The 23,795-nt window shown below is 40.2% G+C and overlaps 2 protein-coding genes across 2 annotated transcripts in view; one reads left to right on the top strand and one right to left on the bottom strand.

Moving 5' to 3' along the window:
* LOC148374658 (serine/threonine-protein kinase pim-3-like) overlaps positions 1–12,609 on the bottom strand; it is a 49,575-nt gene extending 36,966 nt beyond the window's left edge. Inside the window, exon 1 of the mRNA XM_088339162.1 lies at positions 12,431–12,609. The gene's annotated coding sequence lies outside the window, so the exon portion shown is untranslated. The remainder of the gene's footprint in view (positions 1–12,430) is intronic.
* Positions 196–23,795, top strand: part of fam20ca (FAM20C golgi associated secretory pathway kinase a) — a 38,963-nt gene continuing 15,363 nt past the window's right edge. Inside the window, exons 1-3 of the mRNA XM_088339173.1 lie at positions 196–1,309; positions 2,677–2,861; positions 7,387–7,465. Of these exons, the coding sequence (XP_088195299.1) occupies positions 696–1,309; positions 2,677–2,861; positions 7,387–7,465 (878 nt within the window). The 5' untranslated portion in view covers positions 196–695. The remainder of the gene's footprint in view (positions 1,310–2,676; positions 2,862–7,386; positions 7,466–23,795) is intronic.

Here is a 23,795-nt window from a genome sequence, read left to right as displayed (position 1 = left end):
TCATGATTTCACAATGGGAAAATCCGCTCTTTACACTTGCAATTTGAGCTAGGAACACCATCATGGAACGAATTAAGCTCGTAAGAAGAGGTGCCACACTTACAGGACTAGACTGGACTTATCAACGTTGTCACGAGCGTGTCAGCACCCTCTGTTGGCGACTCTTCGCATTGTAAACTGCACATCTTTTCTGTGTGGCAGCGTTTATGTGAGAGGCGCGGCGACACTCGCTTGTGCAGCCAATCACTTCCTCGTGACGCCACCGAGGTTAGACTCCACGGGGCTTCGATTCTGTTAGTCCACACATCCGCGGAGGACGCACACTTGGAAGGGAGACAAGGCAGTAGGAAGACTTCAAGCGTCTGCCGAGGGATGCTTGCACCTGACGGCTGGCCGCTCTATGCACCGCTGACTACAGCCAATCCTGCAAATGCGCAGCGTCTGAGCGTTTCGGCTCTTGTTTGTTTCGGATTCTAAAATTGTTTTTATCGTTTACTGGAAGACTTTTTTTTCTGGACGTTATTACTGCCTTGGCATGTTGTTTTTTCATGCGCAATGGATTAATATAACATTAAAAATGTGACTGCGCATGCATCACGATGTCCCGGACCGTTCACCTGTTTAGTCAAACCTACTTGGACTTTTTGAAATCTAAAACAAATATGGACTTTTAGCCAAAGCAAAAAGCACAGTTGATGCCCAAGGTGTGCGTTAAACTGAATCGCAGTAGACCAAAACAACAAAGGATGATCATGTTTCGCAAATTCAGAGTCTTGCTCCTCACTGTGTTCTTTGTGGCTTGCACGGTGCACATAATGATAGACTTGCTGCCCAAACTGGAGAAGAGCACGTCGGGAGCGGAAAGCGTGGACGGCGGCTGCCAGTGCGCCCACCACGCCGGGGTCGAGTCGCCGGCGTGGGCTAAGCAGCAGCGCGCCAGGTCGGCAGCCGACGCCGGCGCTTGGCCCAACAAGCATACGCTGCGAATTCTGCAGGATTTCAGCAGCGAGCCCAATTCCAACCACACCACCTTGCAGTCCCGAGAGAAGAGCACTTCGACTGGCCGGCGAAAAGCAGAGGTGCACCTGAGGAACAACGACGCCGAGGCGTCGGCGGACAAACACAAGCCACTCATCGGCGAGGCGAGCGGGGGACGGGTGGCGACTGGACGCGGTGCATCCCGACTCGCGGCTCTCTTTCAGCATCCCTTGTATCAGATTGGACTTCCGCCTCTGACGGAGCAGGACGCTTTGTTCAACGTCAACTCAGATATCAGGCTATATCCGAAAGCGACCGACACACAAGGATGGTAATTTTCCTTTATTAACTTTCATTTATTCCCCTTTTCTTTCATTTTCTTTACCTGCTCATGTGTCCTCCTTGCCACCTATCGCTCTATCATGTAAGTGAATCATCCATTATTTGTTCTTTCCCTCCAGCCATCCCGCAATCATGTCCGTGGGTCATTTGCTACCAAGCTGCTCAGAAAGGATACAAATGGCTTATTATTTGCTTATACCTTCTTTATTTGTGTTTACACGCATTCTATTTCACCCCAAAAAACACAAAGTTAAGGGTGCACGTTATTCCGAGTTTTTACGGTAATATATTACGATATTTTAGCAACGAACAATCAGTCGGCATATATTGCCTACGACATTTGCTTGGCATTGAATGTAATGGAAATCAAACCGGGATCATGGTGATGAGGGTGACTAGGATTATAAATGACAGAGGTAAAGGCATTTTATTTGATCTCATAATCACGATATTCATACTCTCAGTGTCACATTGTAAAATGTTGTAATGGAGCATTATGGGAAATAGTTCAACCAGCCAAAACAATGATGTACAACGTGGTACCGTGAGAAAAGATGGTGTGATTATAGGATAAAATCGAATGCCTTTTCCTATGCCCCCTTCGTCCCTCGTGGTTTAGTGTTTACCCAGTGGATTTTAGATTATTACTATTGTTACTATGATTGTTGATGTTATTATTATTGATGTTATTATTGGGCCGGGCAAATAAAATATGATCAGACATTAAACCGATTCATGGTACAGAAAATGTTGCCAACCACTGATAGAAATCCCTCTTTCATGTATTCATCAATCCAACCGAAAAACAGTCAATGCATCCTCTCATCCATCAGCCCCTTCATTCACTTATCCGTCTGTCGGTCTGTTCATCCGTCAGTCTATCAAACACACGAGGTAAAATTGTTTTAATAAGTCTTCCATCGAGGGGCCATGAGGAAACAAAGCCTATAAAGGCTATTTTGTTAAAAGGAGAGCCCTTTTTTGATTTTTTTTATCTTATTGAATAACCTGCTAAGGATGCAAATTGCACTTGACTGAGTTATTACATTGGCTATTTTGAGATTCCCCGGCAAATTCTTTGTGATGTAACCTCTTTCGTACATCCTTGTTACAGTGTATATTACGAAGTTTAATGGCGAAATACTCAAGGAAACCACAATGAGAGTTGTGTAATACAGTTGCATACGTTCATTTTCATATGTTGTCTTATACATAACTGTGTCATTTCTTTACAGGCACCCAACCTGATTAATTAATCACCTTGGATTCATATATTTCAATGCTTGTTCTGTGGAAGTATGACAGAATACCGAAAATTAAATGAAAAGTCTGACTTGTCTGTTCGTACTATTTCAGGCCCTCTGAGGATGGCATCGTACAAGACGAGGAGAGCGCCCGTGTGGCGGAGGCAACAACCGAGTCGTACCCCAACTGGCTACGCTTCCACATTGGCATCAATCGCTACGAGCTTTATGCCAGGCACAACTCGGCTGTTGACTCTCTGCTCCAAGACCTGGTGACGCAGGAGATCACCAGCGTGGGTGAGTCTGGCGGTGACAGTCAAATGTTTCCAGGCTGCGCAAGCCGCCATAACAGGATGCTGTTGTGTCAAATTATTGGAGCAATTCGACTTGATTTTGAGCAACACTGGCAGGGAGCGACGCTTGCATGCGAGTAAAACAATCGCAATCTTGTGACATCCTTTACTGTGGATGTGGGTGGGCTTTATAGATAACTGACTGTCTGATGCTCAATGTTAATAGCACTTGCAATGATGATTTAGATTTGGGACAAGACTTCAGACTTTACCTTTCCAAAGAGACCCAAACTGTCTATATTCTCCGAAAGGTTCGAGAACAGAATTGAATTTATATTGGGTATGTCTTGGATTGGCATTTAAGGTGATATTTACAGGATTATTAACAGGCTAAGCCTCATGTCAGTTAAAAATCAAAGTTACTAGATAATCACAATGACCTATTATGAGTGAGCTAATTTCGCAACTGAGGTTTTTTAAGAAAGAAACCATTTTGGTGACCCTTCATCCAAAATCATCTCTTGGTGGTTGAGTTATTTAAAGAGTAAAAATGTTGAATGTATCCTTGTTTTAATTTAATAAAATCTCCCAAATGATATTTTTGGGGATTATTACTGTTTTTAAAACTCCTGAAAAAAATTACTTGAAAGTATTTTTTATTTTTATTTTTTTGGATGACAGCGACAATCTTTTTCAACATTTTATAAAGATATGGTTCTAGTTTGTGTTGTATATAAATAAACACATGCTTTTTCTAAAATTCCAATCTGATTTTGAAACAATAGATTGATATCTTTTGGTTTAAGTTTGAGGCACGACAAAAAGCAAAGATTATTGAAGTCATGTATATATATATATTATGTTTATGAAGCAAATTGTATTTCTTTTTTGTGGGGACAATGCAAGGCTTGACACTGACTAATTCACCCACTGACTCAACGAGAAAATATTTAGTCCCTCTCAGCAGTTGTAAGCCACTACGTAAATGAAATACTCTTTTTTTTTTTTATCCGTGTTGTTACTTTACCTGCATATTTTGAATCACAATACATATGTTAAATATACCTATCAATTATGTATCTAATGATAATGTTGAGCTTTATAGGGAAAATAAGCAAATAATACAATATTAATATGAATAAAAATCATACATGCAACCCTCACTAAGGTTGCAGGGGTGCTGGAGCACATACCAGCCGTCTTCATACTGAGAACACCCTGAACAGGCGGCCAGCCAGTCACATAGAGATTGACAACCATCCACGCTTAATCATAGACAATTCAAACCATCAATTGACTTATATGTTTTGGAATGTGGGAGGAAACCGGAGTGCTAGGAGAAAACCCACATGGTTACTGGGAGAACCTACAAGCTACACACAGAGAGGCCCGTAGCTGAAATTGAACCCAGGACCTCAGAAGTGTGAGCCTCAGAACTGTGAGGCAGAAGTGCAAACAAGTCTACCACTGAGCCACCCATAAATAATATACATGGTATATAAATACAAAGTAGTCACATCTGTGCTACCTCTACACGTTACTGTAGAGCCTTGCCTTAGAAACCAACACAACTCAAATTCTATTGCTCATCACAAAAGAACACAGCAGTCTAGAATATCTTTATACATTGTATAACTTGTTACAAAACACATTTTTGGGGTGAAAAATGCTGAGTTATCACTGTCAAAATCAAACGATCTTTTTGATGTAGTAGATTTTCAATCACATTAACATACGTCAAATATCTTCATTAGTCAACTCAAATAAATTGGTCACATCATCACATTCTGCCTGTCCTTTCATGCATGAACATAAAAAAAAAAACTTCCAATCTATCAATTTGTAATGTTGCCATAAACGTTTCAAACTGCCTCGTTTTTTCCAGGCGCATTTGTTTTATTGCACATAAAAAACATCAATTTGTCTGGAATCACACCAATACAGAATTCAGTCAATTGAATGCCTGTCAGCTATTATTTCCAGCGACTTCACCCCCTAATTTCACATGCACTGACGCTCAACACTTATCTGTCTGGTTGACACCGCAAAGCAAAGAGAGTACAAGGCTCTGGCATCTCCCGAGGCCGACGTTGCTTTATCTGCCCTCGAGTCGATTCGTCTCAGCTTCATCCTTTTGTTCCGGCTCGTTCGAGGCTCATAAATCATTTGCGCTCTTTCGTGACGCGACACAGGTAGAAGCGAGCCGGATTTATCATCGCAACGTGAATCTGATTGCGGTAGGGAGGCGAGGCCCGCAGCCTCCCGAAAGGCCAGACAACAGCGGTGTTGCCGAGGAAGGCGACCGTGATTAATATGTAGACAGGCGTAGCCGAAGATGGATAGCAGGTCATTGGAAACGTGTATTATCCCTTTGGTACGAAGACAGATGGTCCTTGGAGTGAAGTTTACTGATGTTGTCATGTCATGACATGACATTGCATGTCAGTACACAAACAATACATTAAGCTGATCTTTGGTGGGATTTTTGACTGCAAGAAGGATTACTTACTTGTTTTGTTTTATGGAGTTCTTTCTTTTCGATTAAAGAAGAGCAGTTCAGAACATTGAATTGAGGTCACCCTTCCTTCGGGGATTGTGGATTCCAATCGCAGCTCTGGTTACACCGTCCCAATACACATGTGAAATCGCTCTCTCAAGGGTTTATAGATCTAAGAGTGTAATCTTCAGTCTTGATGACGCCACATGAGGGCACCGTCTACTTGACCTGTTGGCTTGGATGAGATGAATAACATTTAAGGATGCTCCAGTGTCCGAAAGGTTTTGACCAAAGACACGTTTGTTCTAGGCTTGACTAGTGTTAATAATGCAAACATGATAGAATATTTTTTTGAACTAAATGTTTACTGTATATAGTAAGGAGGGGAGAATACGCTATTCCCGGCTAAACCACTCTTGTTTAATGAATGTTTACATTTAAATGTTTTAAGTTTGGAAACATGCTCGCATTTTTAGTGAGGTGCTTGTGAATGCTTGGAATTGTTGCCATGTTTCTCAACAAGTCTGCTTTAAAACAACACCAACACTGCTCTTTTGTGTCTTTGCTTTGCCATTGAATTGTTTTCTTCTCTCGCTGTCAACGGCAGCTGGTATTAGTTCGTATGACATTGTTCTATAAAGTGTCTTCGCCCCTTATGTTTCGCGCCCAAGAGGACTGGTGCATGCTACACCTCAACATGTCACTATGAAATGCGTATTATTGCAAGGATTTCAATTATGGATCTTAAGGAAGGACCATTAAAAATATTAAGGTAGTTTCCCAGGAGTAAATTGTGATGGGAAGAACTTCCTGCAACTGAAAATGTAAGCTACATATTACATGTATTCATTCACAGTCATTTTACCTAACTAGTATATGGGGAGAGATTTGTCTAAACAATATTCATACACATGTTTGTTCAGATCCACAAATAAATTCATGCTTTACTCAAGATCTAAAAATGCTATATGTTGATTGCAAATGTATTTGTGGCTCTGAAAAATAAACAATTCACACAGGATTTTTTATTTTAATGGTACTGAAGAAATTGGAAAATTGGCTTTGAAAGTCCTTAGAGATGGCTTGAATTTGGCCATGAAAAAGGTGTATGAACCCTGTCTTTCAATAATATTTCTTTAGGGGAAAAAAGCTCTTACAACTTAAAACGGACCCCCGATAGCTGACTGCAGTCATGGTGCAAATTATTCATAGTGGTTATAATCAGCAGTTATGCATTGACATTAGGTGGACTGTTTGCTGGCCAGGACACGTGTCACGTGGGCCCACCAATTTAAGGGGGCTTTTTTAAATGTTAGAGTTGGCCAGTAGGTCAATTTCATGAGATGAGATGCACGGGTTAATGAATGGGCAAATCCCTCCAAAGCCTGACCATTAAGTCCCAAATATGTTGGCTTGATGCTGAGGTGGGAATGAGCTCCTTTTATATTATGAATGTTGTTTTCACTTACAGTATGTTAAATGACTCCCTACAAAAGTGTAGTTGTTGTGATTTATGTGGTGTAGGAGAGTAATTCTACTTTTGATATGGTCCAGTTAGTATTCCTTGTTCTCTTTATGTATATATTTAATAAGCAAACATAATTTTTACAGTGCTTGTAGTCAAGACCACATGATTATGAAGTTTAGCATGAAGTGGAACTTAAAGGGCATCTTGCAAATGAGCAAGTGTTTCTTTTTTTATCAACTAAAGTGTCAATTTGCTCACTTTGGTGTTTTTTTTTTAAAACAACAAACCTTTATTCACGTTGAGTTGTTGCTTTTTTTCCAAACTGCTTCCTCCGCCTGTCCTACCAAATCACTCAATCCACTTGTACCCGCTGATTACTTTCATACCGCGCGTCAAAAGTGTGCTCAGTTCTGTTTTAGTTGCTTATCTTGGCCATTGTATGATTTGATTGAGCTTCACATTCATGCCAAATTACTTTTACAATTTCAATGTAACCACAATGAACTGTGACTTTTATGTTTGACTGTTATGTACAATTGTTTTTTTTTTCTTCTTCCTTGTCAGCCATGAAATCTGGAGGCACCCAACTCAAGTTAATCATGACCTTCCACAACTATGGGCAAGCACTGTTCAAACCCATGAAGTAAGTGAATCACAGAATACTGTTCCAAACATTTGCACTTGGACTTTTTGATATAATAGTGAAGAGGCAAAATCTTTGTCTAATGAGCCCACTTGTAATTATGAATGCTTTAAATAAATCACCAGTGATTTCGTTTTTCGAGCAATGCCGCTACATCTCGAGAAATGCAGCCTCCCCCCATGTGATCTTTTTCTGATGTCGGCCTTCTTTTTAATGAACATCAACAGGCGTGCGCGCTAATTAACACCAGCATCGTCCTTAGGGAGGCTTTTTTGCTGGCGGAAGCGCGTCGCACATGAAAAAGGAATAGCCATACTCTCAGCCGTGCCGTCAAATTCCCTCGCCAACGCGGATAAACAGCGTCCAAGCCAACTGGGCTATGATCAAAAGTAATTGCTCTGAAGCTTGCTTTAATGGCTGGGAAATGCAGAATGGTTTTCGACAGCGAGTCTCGCCAGAATGTACAAGATTCTACAAGCGAGTGGAAATAGAGGGGGTTTTTTTTCCATCGAGACAAGTGTGCGCAGCTTGAGGTGCGTTCGCAATAGCATAATAGTGCCAAGTTTATTTTGTTGACATGATCATCAGAATATCTATGAAGAGGTAGCCCAACCTGACCTACCTTTAATCCGTAATACCATACTGCAAGGTGTACAATTGATCTTCATCAACTACAGAAGATGCTAATGCAGTGCTTCCTTGACTGCTTTGTTTTCATTTGATTTTACCTGTAATTTGGTGACTGAAAAATTTCCCATAAGTATATCGCAAACTCAATTTTGTATTTTTACAAGCCGCAGCAGATTTTAAACAGCAGGCTTCAACATCCATTTAATGTCACATCCATTTCTTACATTTTAAGGCACAAACCTGGCACCAATGCCTTTGGCTGCAGAAGCTAACTGCGCTGTGCCACGTACACCCAACGCTGTTTTCAGCTGCGTCTTTCAGATTTGCCCCGAGTTGTTCACGCTCTTTGTTTTCAGATCAAGTGACTTTTTAAGATGGCGATTACAAAGACGAGTACATATTCACTACTCTGCAGAAAGAAAATGCGACTAGGGGTCACGTAAAATGTAAGCCATATAATCCTAGATGATGGAGTCAGAGCCCCATACTATGAAAAATGGTGTCAGATTGCAACCTAGACATGTTTTTTGTGCTGTTGTCATTTGTGGCTGCTACAGTGGGGGCTTATTTGCATTCGATTGTCACTGTTCCTTGAGGATTGGAAGAAAGACCTGATAATGATGCAGATGATACGGAAAGAAAGATGTGGCGTTTTTGACGGATAAATTTCATTTCTGTTCAATTTAGATGTACAGTACATATTGAAGACTATATTTTTAGGTGAGAAAGTTCATATATCGTTACTACATTTGGAATAAAGAACAAAATACCATACAGTTAAACCTCCCGTTTTACTGCTGTTGTGTATCATATAAAAAACGTCCGCAAAAATACGGAATCATTTCTCTCAACGGGTGTCATAAATATTTCCAGACATCACCTCGGTTCATTGCATTTTAAGCTCATGCGTACTGGAAAACAGCAGATTACTCTTTTGCTTGAGGCCATCACGAAACACAAAGAGAAACGCCGCAGTTTTTAAAGCCACAGTGTTTAAAATGTTGCGAAAAGGTAGCAGCTTGTTATCTGAAATTTATAGTACAGTGCAGGTGTACTGTACACTGTAAAGCATAGGCTCACAAGTTTGACGTCATTAGTGGTAGAGGGGGACTGCTGGGATGGAGATTAAATGCATTCCCGGGAAAAACTGGGTTGGATGGAATTGAGGTGAGTAGGGCAGGGTATATACTGTCTGTGGAACAGAGGCCAAATGGGTCTGTCAATGGACTAGTTGCGGAATTGCAAAGAGGCAAGGCAGAACAGATAAGAAGCAAACAGAGTCCCCTGTGGAAGGGTTCTAGGGACAGCACGGTGAGCTACAGTTCCTTCCAGCTGGAACCTGCTCACAGGACAACTCCAAAGCCTCTGTGCTGGTCTGGCTCTTCTCTACGATGCCCAGCCAAGATTTTAAACATGGTGTGTGTGCACACAAATAAGACCACTAATTGGATAACACCAGTGGGCAGAGACATCTTCTTCATGCTCTTGTAATCCCACATGTTCATTTTTTTGGTTATATTTTTACCCGGATTTGTCACTGCTGTGATTTGTTACGTCATCTTGCTTACATGTCGATTGCCAAAGCAAATGTGTTAAGGCACACACCAACCTCCATCAGACATGTGCTGTTGAATTAAAAAAAAGAGTGTGTTCTTCTCATTTTCTTCAGTCTCTTGTGCATTGAGACAATTGCTTTTGACAAGCTTGACCCATGCCGCAAGTTGTGGTGGGGGAAGCAAAATCTAAAGCGTTGCTTTATTTTTGTAGCGAGGGATAGATTCAATTGGATTTGGGTTTCTTTGTCTGTCTTTTGGGTTTCATAAGCGTGGTTTACATCCTTATTTAGATCAACTTGGTTTTCCACAGTACTTGCAATTTCTGTTTGAGCTACAAGTGGAAGTGAAGAACCCCTCTTATTGTTGGGCTTGTGCAAACACAGCTAAAACACTCCATATGCATTTTGTTTTGAAACCACTCGAATATTTCCTTCTCCGTTTTTTGGTATTGTCCAAAATATTTTCTTTTTTTCTCAAGGCATGGTATATTGCAAAAATAATTTCGCAAATAAGATGACCTTTTACTCCATTAATTAATGTTTTGGATAAAATTGTTTAATAATTATGTGTTTAATGTAAATGGTCTGCATTTATATAGCGCTTTTCAAGTCAATGCAGATCTCCCAAAGCGCTTTACAATGTGCTTCACACTTACCTTTTTACACAAACTAACTAACCGATAGCAGCGTCAGCCCTGCAAGGCAACGATCTTCTCATCGGGGGCATTAGTGATTCAGTGTCTTGCCCAAGGACACTTCGAAATATAACACGGAAAAGCCAGAAATCGGACCTGCGACCTTTCGATCCCAAGACGAGCACTTTACCTCCTGAGCTACTGCCGCCACAGTAATCGTTACAGAGAAAAGTAACTATGTTCCAGGAATGCATTCCTTTACAACACGTTACTCCCAACACTGTTCATGACTGAATGTTCAAAATCAACTCACTCGATCAATCCCAAAGTGCATCTAATAGTGACCTGTGAATGATGAAGAACTGCAACAAAGCCGGGCAATAATAGCATCAAATTCATTACGCTGAGGAGGAGAAAATCCAAACTGCCCGCGTTGATAGGAGCTTAGGATATGCGGGCAACTGTGCACAAACATATAGAAATGCGCTGCACTGTATTTTGACGACATGTAAATATATGCATTGGTGAAATGCCACATACATGCATAAGCGCAACTCCCCTCTAGAAATCTTCACCATAGCACATCGAAGATCATATCCTCAATACATAAAACTGATTTTTCTTTCTCTTTTCTTCCCCACTGCTCCTTCTCTTTATATATCGACGTTTATTTAATCGCGTTTCCTCAAAGAGATTAGCCAGAGCCCTTGAAAAACTGATAACTTCATAGGATTTGGAATCAATTCCCACACTGGAATCTAATTGAATTATAAATAATCTTTTCGTTTTTCCAGTCTCTGAATGCCTTTCTGCAATTTAAAAATAAGCTGTTACACTACACCGGAGAAGAAGAGTGTTCTCAAAGACCTTAATGCAGTATTAGTTTGAAAAACATTTTTTTAATGGGTAGGGCCTCAAAAATTGGAATAATCAATAATCACTGTTCTCAAATGCTAATTATCTTTACTTTTTCACTAAGGAATCGTCTCACGCCTCCACATCCCTAATATATTCCCTTCGGGATTTTGCGGGCTTTTTTGAGATTGTTGTGAGCTTTTGGAACAGCTGTTGTAAAAGATGTCTTTGATTTGTGTTGTACCTTTGTTGCTGGAGGTAGTCAATGTTACAATGAATTATTGAATTTTAAAAATATGAGATATGTTCCATATTATTGCAATTTTTATCAGGGATAAGTGGGGGTTACATTAATTTCTTGATGTTTTGTTTTTGTTTTTTTGCTTGGGATTGAAATGACTAATTACGTCTGAATGGTGGCTTCCTGAAGTCAATGTTTACTCTTTTTGTTAAAGACTAGCAAACACAGGAGACTTATGGCCTCTCATATAGTGACCGACTAACGAGTTGTTTATTATTGAATACCAAGGAAATATAACTATTGTTTACATTATTCAAGTTGTGTAAACACACACAGAAAAATGATTAAGGTTTCAGTCTGACCGTGAGTAGTCCGTTTTAAATGGTTGGCTTACTGCTGTAATTTTCTTTTTTGATTATTCGTGCATCTATACCCTAAACAAGCTTGGTACTTTGTGGAGTTTTATAAGTGACGTGAATTAATACTTATACTTAAATTAAAATGTTGAATGTAGCAGCAATGTCTCTTTGTGTAATTATGTCGCCTGTACTTGCTCCCCTAAACAGATAGCTCACAAATGGCATGTATCAGTGGCTATTTCTATGTCACTAGGCATTTAAACAATTCATTGGCATTGGTCTAAAAGTGCATTCTGATCCCAGTTGGACTATTCTATGCATGTAAACATAGTGTGTGATTTTGGTTTGATGTTGTGTTGTATAGAAGTCACAAGAGGAACAGTCAAACTATCAGCCTGAAGCCAGGAAGCTCAATGCAAAGAGTTCAGGCTGCAATTAATTAGTTACTCACATTTACATGTATGCATTAGTTAGAGGGATTTTCTTTTGAAGTAGGCTTGAGCAGCGGATTTTGCGGACGATGTACCACCCTCACAGCGGTGCTTTATTTACTAGATCACAACCCAAGAAGCAGTTACATAAGTCAATAAATCTGAACCTTGTGTCCGTGCAACCAGATCAAATATTTACCGGCAAAGGCTGCAGAGTTGGCCACATTTGAATCAATATTGATTGGGTATGGTTACTTACTGTATGTTGATTTGCATTCTGTTGCTCCGTCGTCAATAAATATTCCGATTTTGAAGCGATTGGTTAAATTTTCAACTCTGCAATAAATTTGGAAGAATGGCTCAGGCGTTCCAAGTCTCGTGGCTCTGGGGTGGCTGAGCCCCAAGCCTGGGGACCTCGGTTGGCCATCTTAGTCTCGACCCGCCTGACCACCTCCCAAGGGGGGAGCTTCTAGGAAGCTGGAGTACAGGTAGAAGAGTGCTGGAAAGCTGTTTACATTTCCCTTTTTAAATAGATCGTGTCATGGTCACTGGCGATGGGTCCTGTGACCGGTGAGTTCCTGTTTATGCTTTTCAAGATAAAGTTCTCCAATTGGCAGATGATAACTATTATAATGATTACAATTGTTGATAATAGGCAGAATTTGACTGAATTTGATGATGAAATTAATCATCTGTCATGAAACTTGACACTTTTTGACAAATCCTTTGATTACATTTGAACACTTTGGGGTTTCAAATCTTTGTTATACAGCTGGAGAGTCTGGTCACTTCCTGCTGATGATTGTCGGGTCTTTTGGGGTGTTGTTGGTTGGAAAAATGTTAGGCGAAATGGTTTTGTGGCAGTGTAGTTCCTCTAAAACAGTGTCACATGAAATAAAAAAGCAGACATTTTCTGTTAATTGTTATTCCCAGGGAATATTTTAGAGTGTGTATACAGTTAGCTTTTTCTAAATTTGATTATGTAGTGACACAGATAAAATAAATTCTAATCATTAAAAACACTCTTTTTAGTGACTGAGTCCCCCTAAAACATACATCAAATTCCAAAATTTCCTATCATCTGAAGCCTTCAATGTTACACCATCAAGTGATTTATATTACATCCATCACTTGTGCCGTAGTGTGTGGGTCGAGTTGGATGAAGGCCTGAACTTAGGACAGCTGTGCTCAACTGCAGGTGTCAACAAATTCACTTAAGAGTGAGTGTTTTCCGAGGTTGAAAGAGTTCGGTAACCCATTGTCATCTACAAGTGTTGCCGGAGGATTGGCGAGAATCGGCAAGCCAGGCACCAGCTGCGTCCTCCATCAGAGATTTAGATGAATTACGCGGGAGGTGTTAACACAGTGTCAACACACTGCACACAATTTCATAAACGCCTGACCTGCCTGGGATCACAAGACACTAGGTTTGTGTTCGCCCAACAAATAGCAATATGGTCCTAATGCCAGAATGTTCCCAGTTGTAACCCAAAAACCAACCAACCCTCCTCTGCAATGGTTTCCCCGAGTCTAGGTTGGGCAGAGAGGCGACAGTAAAACGGGCCAAATTCCAAGTATCAAGAGGTGAACCGGATCCAAAGTCACCCTGCATTCTTGTTGTGCTTTGACAAAATGTAAACCAGCGACGTTGTTTGCTGCTCACTATTTATTTAGATCTCATGCTCACAGTCAGCATAAAACAAATGTACAAACAGATTTGCATAAAAGTGGACCCAAAATCTTTTGTAACTTAAAAAAAAAATAGGAGCCCAAGAATGTACGTGTATGCCACATAGGTCAAAATGAAGTCTATTTATTAGGGGCCACTTAAGTTATTAAAGAGCTGGTGATCTTTAAATTTTCACAATTTTAGGATTGTTATAAATATTACGTATTAATATTTTTTTCATTTGGAAGGTAGCACTTCGTTTGGGATAAACACATAAATTAGTCAAATAAAAAATGAAGATCTCAAAAAATATGAAACTTAAATAATGATTTATTATTATACCATTATATTTGAATAATAAATTCAACAGAATTCCGCAATAAAGGACTTTGTTCTTGTGTTTATTTTTGTCAGATTTGAATCTGAAGGAACAGTGTTATTTAACCACCATATGTAGTTGTCTTATTTAGTTGAAAACAAGTGTTAAAAAGCACAAGGAATAATACAAACTACAGGGACTCAAAGTGAAGGATATACTTCTCGTTTTTGCCCAGCCTTTTTGAGGTTTTTGGGTACTCGTAGCGGTAAGATTGGGGAAAATTATGTTAGCTCCCATTATGTGAGGCTTATATCATGTCGAATAAATGAAAATCTCTGGACCTATGAGTATTCATATAAACGTACATTTATACCAGGGAAGGCAAACGTGCGGCTCTTGGCCAATAAGAATGCGGCTCTTTGCCTCATCATATTTTCTATATAATGTGGCTCTTTGCCCCATTTCTTGTTTAGTTTTTGTTCCCCTCTTAAAACACAATTGAATCCATCAGAGTTAATAACATATAATAGATAATATTTTGAAATTAATTTGGCAGATTTGTTGTTTTTATGCTGCTCCGGACACATAACTGACTGCCAATCATCTGCGTAGGTTACGTCTAATCCCGGTCAGTGCGTGGCGTGGCTCTTTGACTCGCACAGTTACAAATTTCGGCTCTTTGTGGCAAACTTGTTCGCCACCCCTGCTTTATACGGTTGTTTGTGTATTTTTGCGTATTTCATAAACAAATATTGTTCATTCTAATACATTGAAATTTTGTTACCAGCGGAGCTAATAATACGTGTGTCTGTAAAGCTATCTCTGTAAACTAAAAGTGCTTTTAGATAAAGCTTACAACCTTTAAGAAAACATTAAGTGAAAACATAAATGCAAGTGTTGTTATAAATCAGTGTACTGAGTCTGCTTTTCTTCTTGTACGCCCATCACTGGGAGAGAACTGGGAGAGAAAATTGTGAATCGGTCTGGCACAATTCTCCTCAATGTGCAGTCAGACATCACCTCTTTCACACACAAGCACACACACAAGCAATCCCTCGCCTGGGGAAAGACAACCGAAAAGCTTCTCTGGACACAAGCAAGCAATTTGACTGGGCTGGCTTTCCAAATTGATGACAATATGGGGAGATCAAGTGGGCTTTGTTTGCAAGCGGGAAGGCAAAGAAAGGAAATCAAGAAACATGAGAAAAAATGATGTCCTGAAATACCTGGCCCTAACCCCGAATTCATTTCCTAGTGTGCTTATTATAGCAATGCAGCCTGGAGGAACAAAAGAAAAAACGTGTTCAGATTCAGAAGTCAAATGTTATTGTGTTTTTCTCTGATTGAATTCTAAACTTCTTGATGTTCTTCTTCGACTTTTTTAAATCCAAAAACTGGTTTCACTGTAGGAGATTCAACGACAAAATTTGGCAGACAATCAAACATCATCCTCCATGAAAAGTATTCAAATCACAGATCTCTTAACCGCCTGGTTTGTTGGGGCCCTACTAAGGACGGAAATCAGAGTGCTCCACCATTGACAGCTCCTAGCCTGTTTTTCGGGCGTCGCAAAGTTGGCACCTGTCCGTTCCTTGATGTTGTCGGCCCACTTTTTTCCACCTTCTCTTCCTGCATCCTTGGACTGTGCCCCGGAAAAGGAGCTTGGCCAGTCATGATGATCTTGTGACGTGACCGTACTATTGCAGTTTTCGTCAGCACACAGATGACCACAGTTCTTCGAAGTTTCAAATGTCCCTTCTGATGATGATGTGTACCGTTTTCTTTGTCACATGAGCTATGTATCTGATGCCTTGAAGTTCCCTGTGGCATCATATGTCCACGGATTTGATTTTTCTTTCCACCTTTGCTGTTAGAGTCTATGACTCACAAGCAGAGAAGAAGATGGAAGTACCACGCGCTTGAGTCTTATGTTTGATTTCACTGCTATGTCCTTGTCCCTCAAAATGGGTTTATGTCCTGCAAGTGTGGCAGAGGTTTGAGCTGTCATGGCCATGATTTCAGGTTTTGAACCCTCTTATGATATGACAGCTCCAAGATATTTAAATTTGGTGACACGTTTAAGGGCTTGGTGGTTGATAGGGATGTTTCTGGTGATACTTTGGGGGTGCTTGTCTTTTTTCTGTGCTGACATCTATTCTAAACTGGGTTGATGCTTTGTTCAGGCCATTGGCCAGGTCTCTGATTTCCTGTTCTTCTCTTGTCTGGCAATATCATCAGCAAAACTAGTTAGGTTAGTAACGCTGTGTCCCCCAAAGCTGACTGTACACTCAAGCTGATCCAGAGATTTGGTCATGATCAGTCAAATAATGGGTTATTTGCATCCCTTAACCATCAGGGTCATCATTTCCTGTGGTGTGTCATGGGAGACAGATGATTATCCAAGTGAAAAAAAAGAACAAGGGAACGTATTCCAATGGTGTGTTGAAAGAAAAATGCAGTTCTTGCAACAGTTTTATAATTTTCAACTGTGATGGATTAAAGGTGCCCAAGCGAATTTTTGACGAGTTCAACAAAAGCACTCCTTTACGTTCTAATTGTATAGCACTGCTACGAGTGTAACATGTTCTTCTTTTTCCCACTCATCTTTCAGTTCGGAATCATCGCTGGCGGTCTAAAAAAAACAATGTCTTTGTGTCTCTTTCTGCCGACCGACTTTTGTCTGCTTCATCCTCTCTTTAGCTCAAAGCCTGCACTCCATTTGGGAGGGTCGACAGTTTGGCGTGTGCCACTGAACGCCTCACGCTGTCATTTCAAATCTTTGATGAGTTCCCTTTGTGAGAGGCAAACTGCCAACTCAGAAACTACAAGAAAAAAAACATTAGACACAGGTCACTTTTCTTATTTTAGAATCCCAAGCTTTCAACTCCCCTTACGCACTTCACATGGAGACATCGCTCATGAATGTTTTACTAGGTCACCTCCTCAGCAAATGCAGGATTTTTTTAATCCCCTTCTCCCTCACTTCCTACACTGTATGCATTCTGCAAAGTCAGCCGATCTTGGCCTAAGCTAATAATACTAAATTCAAATGAAAGAACTTATATTTCACAACTTTTTTGGTTGTGCAGGGTATGGGGGGCTTACTTTAGGCAGCTGTACAAACGTCAGACCGATCACAAGATTCAAACCAGCAAGTTCTGTGATTCAGCCATGTAAGCCTTTGAGGACAACTCTTAAGTGTCCGTTTTTTTCATCACAATGTCAAATTGGGAATCAGTAGAGAGTTCTACAGTTTCATCTTTGAAAATCCACACAAAATCGGTATGCGTAGAAGGCTGCTCAGAAAATGTGTAAAAGTGGTTATGGCAAATGAACTTTTTTTTACTTTAAGCAGTTCAAACGTTTACATTTGTTATCATTCAATGACCGCCTAAGTCAAGTCAAATCAAGTCATGTTTATTTGTATAACCTTTTATCACAAGGAGTCTCAAAAGGCTGCACAGACTACAGACTATTCCAAACTGCAAACTATTATTATACCATCCCCTGATTTAAAATCTACATGAGGGCAAGGAAAAACCTCAACATGAGGAAAATAAAATAACCATGTGGTAATCCACCTTCCAGGATGACCAGGCTGCAACAGATCCACACACATAAAACAGGAGCAATCACCAGGTGTATCTAGTGGCCTGCAGCACCCTCACAGGATTTAGTGAAGGTTGTTCTTCTTACACTATCATGCTAGCCTTTAGAAAAAAAGGCTTCACTTTTCTCTCTCCTTGTCATGTGCACACATGCCGTATTTTCAGAAATTATATATTTCTTTTAATTGGAAATCTGCTGTTCTAAGCAGAAAACACATTTTTTTGTGCCTCAAACTATTAAACACAATGTGTCCAATGAAGTAATATACTGTTATGACATTCCGGGTGTAGCACAACTCATTTAATTGCGGCCATCACTCTCTTCGCTGCTGGTTCAAATGAAGTTTTTATTGCCAGGGCACAAATTTCACATTTTAAATAATGTTATCATATGACCTTATACACCCTGAATTGTGTGCAAGATGTTATAATTTCTCATTGGAATATTTACGAAGCAAAAAGGAAATGCAAGCATCAAAGTTTAGTTAAACACAAATTACAGTCAAAATGTTTGGCCTTGTGATTAATTTTTGGAAAAGGCACATTTCTATTTCAAGCGTATTCATTCTTCGTTTGATGTTTATATTTTTCATACTTGTCAAAATGAACCCGAAAACCTCCGTCTTTATGTCAGCTAGTTGTGTAATTACACCCGTGTGTTGTGGCAACCTCACAAGACTGTTACGATGCGACTCACTTGCACAGACATCCCAGCGTGTCATTATAACGTCTCATATGTGGGATGGGTGAATTCCCAGGCCACGGAATTTCGCTGGAGATTTTGTCTGGAATGCTGAAAATGTGCCTCCAGGAGATAGATTTTAGACAACCAAATTGACCGTGTCTTTTTATAAATGTGAGGAAAAGCAAAGCGGGCCTAATGTGATTTGGGGGCGGATACGTAAAGGGACGCAGTCAAAAACCGCACAAAACATTCTGAGCGTTCAAGTGCCGACAGTAATTGCCTTCAAGTTGAGAAAGGGTTCAAAGGGGCTGTGCCAACGCTACAAATCAACTGGCACTTGGAGACCAAAGACCACACCCAATTCTCCATTTCGAGCAGTAACCTTATATTCGAATATTTTAGAGGTTGCCTTTATATATGGCTGACTTAGAGTTCTAACCAAATTGTTACTCATAAGCAAATATGACATTTGAATGCCAAATTGTGGCAGTAGTCAGTAATTCTAAATACCTTTGTTTTGGAAACAAGTATTCAAACTCTTTAATTACACTCTCAGCTATAAAATACAATTAATTAGATACACATTTTGTATTTGAAGTGATTGTCAACTGCTTTACACTCTGCTTTAGGCTCTATGTCGCCCTCAAATGTTTATCTCATTCAGCGGCACCCATTTTCAGACCTTGTTGTTGCTCTATCACGTAAAAAAAAAATGGAAAAGAATCAAGTATCTGTGTTTATTAAATACAAACAAACACGCAGTTAGCAGAGCTTTGTGTTATTCATCTACTGGCTACAATGACTACTATTAGTGTCATAATGATAGACTAAGAGTGTTGAAAGATTATTCTATATTTGGGCTGTACTGATTATGTTTATTTTTACAGCTTGTGTTTGCATAACTAGTTTTATGAAAAAAAGTGAAATTTACTTTTTATTTAAGTTAATTTTATTGTTCATCGGAGCAGTAGATGAGTCTGGCTTTTTTAGACTGGTCCAGCAAAAAATAATGGGATCTGTGTGGGTAAAAAGATCTGTTTCTAGTGATTAGCCAACAGTTTATCCCCTTAAGGGCCCGGTCACACAGCCGTTTGCGTCTGTATCGCGGCTGAATCACGGCCAGAAATTTCTACCCGTGAAGCAGACGCTGTTGGACGCTTTGAGATCGCGATACAGACAAGATACAGCCGTGCTTTACACGCGGCAAGAAATTCACACGCGGTTGGCCGCGCGAAAAAGTTTTGCACTGCTCAAAACTTTAGACCACTGGTAACCGCGGGCGGCACACGTGGTACACACGAGGCAATGACGCGGTACAGACGCGGAACGACGTGCTACAGCCGCGGCCAGGGCGTGGTTACACGCGGGTAGGACGCGAAATTTTAGCGGGTAATCGCGGGTGGAGCACGGTCATAGCACGTTTGTTCTGTGCCTGTATAGCGGTGTTATCACGTGAATTAGCGTGTGTAACGCGTGTGACGGTCAAACGCCTTTCTCCGCGTATATACAGCGCGATTTGTCGAGCACACGTCAGTTGTGCTCAAGACGTCAAGGGGTGAACATGGATCCCCGTCACCGTAGTGACCTCGTCTTAATCCATTTTTATTTCTTGACATTTCTTTTCGTTTCATAACAAGATAATAAAATAAAAATGAAAAACTATTACAATAATAACATATTGGCTTCTTCTTCGGTGCTATAGCTTGAAATCTTTATCTTCACGGGACTGTGTCTTGAGCGGTAATGATTTCTACAGCCCGGCTCGGCAGCTTTTATACCCGTGGTCCACACGCGAATATGACGTGGAACTGACGCGATGAGGAAGTAGAACAGTCGCAGGCGCCTGTTTTGCAGGCATACCACGGATAAACAGCGGGTTAGCCAATTTTGCGCCTTTTCTACCGCAGGCAACCACGGGCAAAAAAAATCGCAAAATTTTACCTGCGATACAGACGCAAAAGGCTGTGTGACCGGGCCCTAAATTGGGATATATCAATCGATAATCAATATTCTTGTGGGATCCATGATAGGTCTGTGGAAGTAGACAAAATAGAAAGAAAGAAAGAAAGAAAGAAAGAAAGAAAGAAAGAAAGAAAGAAAGAAAGAAAGAAAGAAAGAAAGAAAGAAAGAAAGAAAGAAAGAAAGAAAGAAAGAAAGAAAGAAAGAAAGAAAGAAAGAAAGAAAGAAGTAAAAACTAGGGAGGTCACACAGATGACAAAATAGTAAATGGTAAATTGTCTGCATTTGTGTGATAAAAGTCAGAAGAATACAAGCATTGTTCATCAAGCAAATTTGTGCTGGACTCTCTGTAGCTATGCCCATTGTTTGGTCAGGAAGTGGGAGGACCTGCCTTGTTCAGGTCTGGTATCACCAGGTCAACAAGGCCCGAAACCTGATCTGGACTCTGACCTGGTTCCAACTCACCTATCCCACTTAGTGCTCTTTTGGCATCCTTGGATGGCAGGGATTCTAACACAAGGGCTTCTGTCGTGGTCCTGCTGGGAATATTTTTCAATGAATGTTTCTTTTTTTTTTCCTTTTCTTTGTACTCTACCGCAATTACCAGAACCATCAAAGACTGGAGAAGCAATATAAGTCAGATCAAGGATAAAAGAACGCTCACACCATTACACCAAAACCATCACTAGTCATAAATTCGGGTTGCTATTGAACAACTGTGTTGCATTTAGATCACACACTTACTGTTTATTTTATTTAAAGTTCTCAAATGGTCTGACTTCAGGTCCCACCATCCTACCCTAAGACAAGCTGCTAACCATATCAAGAATACAATTTAATTTCTCAAATGTATCAAATAAAAGGATCATGCAGTTTAAATCAGAGATAGTACAAAGGATTTACCAGTTTCAAAAAATAAAATGAGCAGCTAACTAAAATGTACTGTATATACTCGAATATAAGCCTACATAATATATTAGTGACCCCCTGATACTGCTTTAAAATAGCTAGATACTTCAAGAAATTCCTACTCAAAATATGTATAAAACATTTAGCTAAATGTCCATCCATCCACTATCTGCACCACTTATCCTCAGTAGGGTTGCGGGGGTGCTGGAGCCCATCCCAGCCATCTTCAGGCAGTGGGTAGGGGACACCCTGAACTGGTTGCCAGCCAGTTTCAGGGCACACAGAGACAGACAATTCGCTCACTCATTCACACCTAGGAACAATTTGGACCGGTCAATTAACCTAACATGCATGTATTTTGGAATGTGGGAGGAAACCGGAGTGCCCGGGAGAAACCCACGCAAGCACGGTGAGAACATGCAAACTTCACGCAGGAGGTTCGATCTCATGACCTCAGAACTGTGCCGCACACGCGCTAACCACTGCATCGCCGTGCTGCCCTACCTAAATGTCGATAATTAAAATTGAAACAATCAATATTAATACACTGTACTGGTAAAAGCTAAAAACATAATTTTCAAACCATTTACTTTCCAGCGGCACTTCAATAACAGACACTGGTACATCATTTTTGTATTTGGTTGGTTATTTGGTTTTCCTTCTTCCACTAAATTACTTTTGTCACTGTTTTCCACTTTTCCATTGCCCTATCTCTTACGGGCATAAAAGGAAAGAAAAAAATCATACTGAAATAAGGTATGGTCCCTTGGGCACAGATTGACTGAACAGGAATAAGAGATAAATCAGGGCACTGTCGCCATTTACTGTTAAGTAGTGTAATTGACCCTTCATTTTTTTCTCCTTTTAGCCTTGTTTTGCCAAGGCAAAGGCCTGTGACCCACTGAAAATGGGTGTGCGACACAGTTTCAGGTCCCACACCACCTGTTGAGAAACTCTCCTTAAGGCACCTTGTTTTTTCTCTTTTTGTTTGCCTCATGCACAACTCTCTGTTTATAATTCCACATGAGGTTAATGGTAAAATGCAGTACTAAGTTGAATTCTTCCCCAAAACATGTTCAATGGATACTCATAAGGGTTCCACATTTGCTCATCTGTTATGTTCTAATGTTTATTTGGAGGCATTTGGACTTAATGTCTCCTTAGCTGCTATATAGTTTGGTAATTTTCGAACACTTCCTCATTCGGAGCCATCACCCACCACTGACCACAATAACTTCTCCCAACCACTACTTAGTCTCTGATAGATGGTTTCTATTTGTGAAAGGCCAAGCGACCACAATTTGGGGAGGACACGATAAGGCTTGGCAGCTTCAAATAGGGGCACACTTCATGAGTACAAACACCTCCGTTAGCAGCCTCTCTCGCAGCAATCCCCTAAATAGGGTTAGGTGGTCTGTTTGCATTTTTGCAACTTGAATGTTATTCATTTTCAGTCGCCGCTGAGAAGTGAAAAGAACGCAGTGGTGGAAAATAACTAGCAGGCAGCAAGCAATGTGGCTTTTGGCTGCGGGGCCAGAGTTTGTGGTGGTACAAGTGCAGAAGTTTAAGAATTACACAACTTTGTTGTGATTGCCCATTCCCAAGAAGGCTGACAAAAATAACTGCACAAGTACATCTCGTTTCGTGTTTCAAAAGAACCGCATTAATGAGCAACTCTGAAAATGTATTGATCCATCACTGCCTAAATTACCTAAATACATACTTAGCTCTCCAAGTACTAAAACCATAACTGAGTGTAGAAGGTCAAAGTGTTTATCAATAATTAATCAGTATTCAAATCAAATCATGTTTATTTGTATAGCCCTTTATCACAAGGAGTCTCAAAGGGCTGCACAGACCACAGATTATTGCAAAGAGGAAGAAACCTTGAGAAGGGACCGCACATGAGGTAATCCCCCTTCCAGGATGACCAGGCTGCAACGGATGTTGCAATAACAAACAATACACAGATATTGTAAACAGGAAATATAGGCCATTCATGAGGTATTGAATAGAAGTGTGTTTGAAGCCTAGATTTAAACAGTTCCACTGAGGTTGCAGATCGAATCTCAGGGGGGCAAAGCATTCCAAAGCACTGGGGCTCGAATGGACCGGAAGATAGGGGGAAATTAAATCTGAAAGATTATTCCTACAATAATATATTCAGTGATTTTAGATGTCCTTTGACCGTTAACCTGAATGAGTTTCAAGCGATAAAGTTTAAATGCATTGCACTTAAAAATTATGTAAACAGTCATTACTGATTCAATGTTAATGTGTTGTACTTTAAAGTTATGTATTAGAGAAAATGTTGAATGCTTTTATTCAATGTTCATAACAAACACATTTCTTCTATAAATGTACTGAATGAGGCAAATAGGACGTCCTGTCCAAAGTCACATTTTTTTAGGAAGCACAGGATGAATCATATAACATCAGAATGGGGGAAACTCCAGTTGAGTTTATTCATATTTT

This window comes from Urocampus carinirostris, chromosome 1 (assembly GCF_059441175.1).
Source record: "Urocampus carinirostris isolate Australia breed hairy pipefish chromosome 1, RoL_Ucar_1.0, whole genome shotgun sequence".
Classification (NCBI taxonomy): domain Eukaryota; kingdom Metazoa; phylum Chordata; class Actinopteri; order Syngnathiformes; family Syngnathidae; genus Urocampus; species Urocampus carinirostris.
Note: the sequence above shows the minus strand (reverse complement) of the source record. Positions and strands in the feature narration are given on the sequence as shown.